The sequence below is a fragment of the Salvia hispanica genome, chromosome 1 (assembly GCF_023119035.1).
Source record: "Salvia hispanica cultivar TCC Black 2014 chromosome 1, UniMelb_Shisp_WGS_1.0, whole genome shotgun sequence".
Lineage (NCBI taxonomy): Eukaryota > Viridiplantae > Streptophyta > Magnoliopsida > Lamiales > Lamiaceae > Salvia > Salvia hispanica.
Window position 1 is genome coordinate 37,658,355 of NC_062965.1, and position 7,313 is coordinate 37,665,667.

At 39.6% G+C, this 7,313-nt stretch overlaps 2 protein-coding genes across 2 annotated transcripts; both read right to left on the reverse strand.

Moving 5' to 3' along the window:
* Positions 1-1,394: 1,394 nt before the first annotated feature.
* Positions 1,395-3,746, reverse strand: LOC125201978 (WEB family protein At3g02930, chloroplastic-like). The gene is made up of 2 exons (XM_048100288.1): positions 2,582-3,746; positions 1,395-2,395 (listed from the first exon to the last, which is right to left on the reverse strand). The coding sequence occupies exons 1-2, from the start codon at positions 3,212-3,214 to the stop codon at positions 1,532-1,534; spliced, it is 1,497 nt and encodes a 498-aa protein (XP_047956245.1). The 5' UTR covers positions 3,215-3,746; the 3' UTR covers positions 1,395-1,531.
* An 873-nt stretch (positions 3,747-4,619) lies between these two features.
* LOC125206460 (histone H3.3) lies at positions 4,620-6,795 on the reverse strand. Its single transcript, XM_048105713.1, has 5 exons — positions 6,659-6,795; positions 5,797-5,868; positions 5,630-5,706; positions 5,114-5,204; positions 4,620-5,029 (listed from the first exon to the last, which is right to left on the reverse strand). The coding sequence occupies exons 2-5, from the start codon at positions 5,866-5,868 to the stop codon at positions 4,859-4,861; spliced, it is 411 nt and encodes a 136-aa protein (XP_047961670.1). The 5' UTR covers positions 6,659-6,795; the 3' UTR covers positions 4,620-4,858.
* Positions 6,796-7,313: the final 518 nt, after the last annotated feature.

Below are 7,313 nucleotides of genomic sequence, written 5' to 3' on the forward strand. Positions count from 1 at the left end.
CGAAAAGGAGATTCATTATGTATCTAGGGTTTGATCCGTCGGCGGTGGTGCTCGGTGTTCGATATAGGGAGTTGTGGTATATCATTTCTACATCGGGTATTAGAGCTGAAAATAATGTTGTTATTTTCAAAATGCCCCCGTGTTCTCCATGTTGTGTCTTGGGTCTCACTTCTATCCAAAGCCATTTTTCAATTACGGACGTAAAGGAGATTCTTTATGTATCTAGGGTTTGATCCGTCGGTGGTGGTGATAAACACATTACAGGAGTTCACAGGAATACAGAGGTACAAAAATTCATTTTGAGTGCTCAAGGAGTTCATAGGAATACAGAGGTACAGAAATTCATTTTGAGTGTTCCCAAACCCACATTACAAAAACTAGGTATGTTAGTGATAAACATGAATTTTGTATGCTTTTAACGCCTAGATTTAGTTTGTTTTGAGTGTTGTATGTGAAATATATTCTTTAATTATATATTCTATACAATTTTTTATTTTGACATGTTTTGCGAAAATGTGTAAAATAGACTTAGAAAGAGGCAGAAAAAAAATTGAATATGTAGATCGGAGTAATCGGATCATGTCAGCAGTCCGCTGAAGTCAACGGACGCCAAGTGCACCAACGGTTGACTAGGAGACAGTGGCCCATTGTGGAAATGTCTGAACTAGGACCTCTTGCCCAGCGGTCCTCCGAGATCGCCACAAAAATTTTCGAGAGCAGTCAGCATTTCGTTCAGTTTGTGCGGCGAATGGGATCAGCCCTTAATTCAACCAAAGACTGCAAGATTCATAGCTTCGAGTTTTGTTTATTGCTTGCTATTATGTCTAGACTTCATAGTATGAATTTTGTTACTTCGTCTAAGAGTAACTAATTCGTATGAATTTTAGGGATCTAGAATAACTCTTCATTTTTATTTAAATTCCAATATTGGATATCCAAGGCACATGTTTTAAGAAATCACTAACGTTGTGAAGAAAAGTAAAAGTAGAAAGTAAATAAAATGTGAGACCCAATTTTTATATTAGATTTACAGTGGATTTTAATTGTAAAATGCTAGTAGAATGCGAGGTTCTTATACCAAAAGAGGAAAAAAAGTAAATGGTTCTTTAAATCGTGAACAACACAAAATGACAAAATAGTTCTTTAAATGGCAGAGAAAGAGAGTATTTGATCTGTCCCTTTAAAGTGTTCCACTTTACCTTAATGCTTGTTCTATAAAATTAGTTCATTTCTATTTTTAAAAATATTTTCATCACATTTTATACTACAAATAACACAAGTTTCAGTATCCACTAAAACATTTTAACTACTTGGTTCATCATTTTTACAGTATATTGCTAAATTTCTTTTGATTCTCCCCTTCATTGACCGTATAACTTGATTGCAATTAGTGCAACACAAAAATGAGGATATGTATCATATATGAACGATGATGAAGAAATAAATCTCGTTACAAGTTTACAACATATGATGAATAAATAAAAAACAAGCACTAGTTTAGTTTTTGTCACTACAACAACCTCAAACATGGCTAAGGCTGAGTTTGGGTAGGAATAATCTTCTGATCAACCGATGGATCCTTCCTTTGGAAACTCTTCCTTATAGTGAGAAGTCCCCCCACTCGTTGGAACATAGTTTTCGACCGTCTGTGGCCTTGTTGCTTATCCCCCTCGGCCGCCTCCTCGGCATCCCCGGCCTTATGAGGCTCTTCCTCCGAAGACAAAAACCTTAGCCTAAAGAAGGTCCCTTTCGCTGGCTCGGCCGCCTTGGGCGTCTCGGCGCTTGTATCGAAGATGGAGCCCTTTAGCGCCTCTGTCTTCTCGGGATCCTCGGGCTCGGGCTCGTTCAAGAAGCTCAAGTCATCAATATCGAAGCTGAACTCTCTCGCGTCTTTCATGCTCTGGTGGTCGTCGTCGTCGCTGTGCATAACGATGCCTATCTCCTCCTTGTCGTCCGTCTTCACCTCGGCCGAGGCCATCGTCAGCATCCGCTTGAGCTGCTTCACATGCTCCTGCGCGGCCGCCTCGCTTATCCGGAGCCGCTCGTTCTCCCTCGTGATGAAGTGCAGCGCCTCCTCCTTCTCGGCTAAGCAGTCTTTGAGCAACGAGTTCTCGTCTCTCGCGATCCCGGCTGCTGCCTTGGCTGCGTTCGATTCGTTGATGGCCTGCTTGAGTATGTCTCGCAGCTTGTACGTCTCCTCGCGTGCGGACCGGGTCATATTCTCGGCCGCCTTGAGCGACTCGGTTAGCTTGTGGTTCTCGATCTGCGCCAGCGCGCGCTCCTCCTCGGCCCGCTTGATGCAGTTAACGAAGCCGATTTCCTTAGCGTTCCAAGCGAAGAGCGTCTCCTCCGTCTCCGCCCTCAACTTGTCCTCGTTCTTTTGGTGCACCTCTACCTGTTGGTAAATAAAAGAAAAATCAATATAAAGAACTGAAACCACCGTATAAATCTAATTAGTAAATAAAAAGAATAATAATATAGCAGGACGAAGAGAATTGAAATCACTATATTAATTAACTGGATCACTCCCAATTGATTTTAGCTTGATCAACTCAACCCTATAGATTTGTATCACTACTACCTCTTGTTCAGCTTGATGCAACTTAAGCTTCATCCTTTCCATCTCCTCCTCCTTCAAACCCAGCTCCATTTTGGCTTGATTCGACTCCGTGGCGACCTCCTTCAACGCCAACGCTAAATCCTCCATGGCTTTCGAGCTCTTGTCTTCACCCTCCATAGCAAACTTCCACTCCGCCTTCACCACCTCCATCTCCTCTGCCAAGCATGCGGCCTTCTTCAGCGCCTTCGTCTCGGCCTCCTGCGCCTTGGCCAGCTTTGCCTTGAGGGTCCGAGTGTCCTCAGCCCCTTTCGTCTCTTTGCTTATCTGGTTGCATAAATCCTCAAGTCCATCCATCTTCTCGTGCAAGGAGGCGATCTCGATCTTGGACTCCTCGAGCTCGAACATGGCAGAGTCGAGATGCCTGGCCATGCTGGCCTCGGACTTGCTCTTCCGCTCGAGCTCTCCTTCCAAGTCTTGGATCCTTTTCTCTCGCTCCCTCACGTCGCGCATCAGCCTCCCAAGAGACGCGTCCTTATCCGCCTCGGCCTGCCTCATCCGGCCCACCTCCGCCTCCAAATTCGCCATCTTTCTCTCTTTGGCCTTGTTTTCCTCCATTTTCTTCAAACTCTCCACCTCCATCACCACCTCCCTCATCTGCTATCTATCCTTTCACACCATCATTCTGCATTCCAATCAAACCAAAAACTTGTCAACATCATTTTTCATTCAACCATTCATTCTACAACGTAGCTTCCTTGCCTAGAGGGATTTCGAAAATATCGATGAATGGCTCTTTTGTCTGAACTCAACCGATCTTGGTCTGCAATTTCTTAGAGGATGATGCTAGGGAATAACGAAGAAGCCGAAAAAAGATTCAAACAGAAATTTTTGACAAGAAGAAATATCAGAGGATTAAGAATAGGCCGACAAATACTCTTGAACGCACGCAAATACTATTAAATATTTATATATCAAGAAAAGGGATAAAAAAAACAGAGATTATATTTATACTATACTACATTGAACGTAACAACACGACATGCTAACTTTGTATTATGGGTTCAATTTAGAATTCCCCTTTGGCCGTTTCTATCTTTAGAAATCAACATATATTTCCTCATGAATTCCACAGTTGGCCAACTCTAATTTCTAACAAGAAAGAGTTTTTCTCTAACTCTTTATCTCTTACTACCTCCGTCCCCCAAAATTTGCTACACTTTGACCCGACACGGGTTTTAAGAAATGTAATGGAAAGTGAGTTAAAAAAGTTGGTGGAATGTGGGTCCTACTTTTAAAGTATTAGTTTTATAATAAAATGTGAGTAGGAATGAGTTAGTGGAATATGGGGTCCACTACCAAAAATGGTAAAAGTGAAGTGTATCAAATTTTCAGGGACGGACCGAAATGGTAATATGTATCAAATTTTCAAGGACAGAGGTAGTACTTTATTCTAAAGATGCCCAAGGTTTACAATTCGTGTGATTAATAGCAAAACTGTAACCGGCAGTTATGGTTCTAAATTGAAACCGTGAGATTTAAATAGAACCGAAATATCACTTTGGAAACCGTGAGTCGGTTCAAGATTTTCCGAAACCGTAATCGACAGTTCCAAAACCTTGGGCATGTCTCTACTTTATTCTCTCCACTTACTTTACAAAACAACGCTATATAAAATCTCGTATCAAAGTGATGATCCACTTAGAATAAAATGGAAAGAAAGTACTATAAAATCAATACTACAAAAATGAGATCCATGGCAAATGTCTTTCAATAATGAACTAAGGGATGTGTCTTTTAAGGACCGATGAAGGGAGTATACAAGTTTCGGATTTTAATTGTCATTTACTATCAAATGGACAAAAGTAATACTCCTATTTATTTCATAATAAAGTTATTTTATTTACAGATGTAATAGACATAAATAAACGAGCAATATCACTATTCACTGCTAAGAAAGTGATTCAATGTATTTGGAAGTAAAATATGGTACTCCTACTTGAAATCGTGATTCATCATAATTCAACTACTAATGCCCCCACAAACATATACACAGCTGCACTAAGGAAACGAATTCACTACTTGCAATGCAAATACAAAATATTTGTTCAAACACCAGTGGTGTGACAAGAAACCTAAGTTGTAACTTGACAGCAAAATAAACACAGCAACATTCAAATAATCCTTTCATACCATAAACCAAACAATCCCCATTATGGCACACAAGCCAGCAGTTTGGGAGGTCCTAATGCATATTAAAACAGGTACTACTATCACTACATGACTCCAACACAAGCCTGCCTAAGCACGCTCACCCCTGATCCTGCGAGCCAGTTGGATATCTTTGGGCATGATGGTCACACGCTTGGCATGGATGGCACACAAGTTTGTGTCCTCAAAGAGACCCACAAGGTAAGCCTCAGCAGCCTCCTGAAGTGCCAAAACAGCATGGCTTTGGAAACGAAGATCAGTCTGCACCCAACACTCCCAAAGTAAGAATCCATATTTTAAATGGAATTAGACAAAATCAGAAATATATGAATACCCTCACTTCACCTTGAAGTCCTGGGCAATTTCCCGAACAAGCCTTTGGAAAGGCAGCTTCCTGATCAAGAGCTCAGTACTCTTTTGGTACTTCCGAATTTCACTGTGCCATAATGGTATTACAATTATCAACAATCACAAACAAGATACAAAACATATCACAATCACCATAACTAAATGCATGTCCTTGTGGGAGAAATCCACCAGTAAGGATAAGAAGAAATGCATACAAAGTTGCAATCAATAATTCTTATTCTACAGTACTAGACCAATTCATATTCAAACTTCTAATAGCATCATACTGTAGAAAGAGCTACCTTCCAAATTTATCTAAAGATACTACGCTAAGGAAAAAAGTACTAAATGCTTAATTAGGCAATATAATACATCAAGAGCTACAATGTACAGTTGAGGCCTGAGGGTTTAAAATACCTTCCCCACCCCTCCACAAAGAAAACTAAATTTGCTACCTATGAAACTGCCCATTGCCTCATATGCTACACATAATCAATAGAATAGGGTACTCACCGGAGAGCAACAGTTCCAGGGCGGTAACGGTGAGGTTTCTTGACTCCACCAGTGGTTGGTGCAGACTTACGGGCAGCCTGTACAATTTTATATGAACCATATCAAAACCATAATACAATAGACTGATGGTATTTAAGGTGCACAATATCAGTAAACCAGTACTCGACCTTGGTAGCAAGTTGCTTCCTGGGAGCTTTTCCACCAGTGGATTTACGAGCAGTTTGCTTGGTACGGGCCATCTGCAAGAAGATGAGATTGCTATAAAAGACGATCACCATAAAGTAAAGAACAGAGTAAGCACAAGCATACAGAACAATTAAATTGAACAAGCCAGAACTGATCGTAAACTCTTGTAAATGCTGCTTGAAAGTTAACTATAATATCATTCGTGTGTTTATACGAGGGCTACAACAAGCTAGGAACACAACCCTTCAAGATTGATTACACAAATGCGTCTAACCAAATAATCCTTTCTTCTTCCAACCTTTGGATCATCACATTCATTCCCCCTTCCAGGTTCTTATCCAAAATTTAGGGAAATAATGTTGTGGGATCAAAATTACACCTCAAAGTCTAATAAATCACCTAGTAATTACTTAGAATTCCATGAAACTGATGTTAGATGATTGAAAGAGCAGATAAAAAATTCTAAACAGTATCTAACCAACCCTAAGCCAACATAATCGTAGAAGCTTAAGATCGTCCAATTCTATTTAAGAATTAAAACGAAATTCACGATAAAGAAACGGCAAGTGAATATTTAGATTGATTAGATTACCAACCAGTTCAAACCATACGATTTTAAAAACCAAACAAAACGAATGCAGTGAAATCAAACTAATTCAGCTTCGCTACGACATATGCCCAAATCGAATCGCAGCATACTAACCCTAGAATCACGAACTCATATCATCATAATCAGAATCGAGGAAGGCCTAATCAGAATCGAGGAAGGCCTAATCGAATGACCGAATAATTTAACAAATCAAATCGAAAGAAAACAGATTAGAGCAAAGAACAGAGACTAACCTCTTTCTCTCTCTCTCTCTCTCTCTAAAATCTGGGGATGGAATAAAAAGTTTGAAAGAGATGAGGCTGATGCGTAAATAAAAGGGGTTGTGGTCAGTGATCAAGATTAATCGGACGGTCGGAAACTACTATCTCTTGTTTATTGAGGCCCATAATCCGACGGCATTGATCAGAGATAATTGTGTTTTCTCATGCCCAATCAACGGTCAAGATATAATTTAGTGGTTAGACACGGATCTAGGTTTTCATTAAATCAAGCGACGACTAAGTAACTTCGGTTATGGACTCTGTTGTGCTTAAAATAGTCAAATTAGGCTTGGTTTTGTTATGCGTATATATTACTAGTGTCATGTAATTATTTAAATTAGATTATTAGCAAAAATATGAAATACAGTACGTTAACCAACGATACTTCATCTTATCTATATGTAGGAGTGGGGAATAATATCAAATTATCGAACTTATCGAAAATATATAATTTTTGGTAAACTCTGCTCTTTGGCTCGATACGACATTTTATCAAAAAATTTTGGTACAGTATTGACATCAATATATATTGTGAGATTAATATACACCATGAATACCAAATACTCGACATCAATATATATTGTGATATTAATATACACCATGAATACCAAATACTCCCTTTGTCACG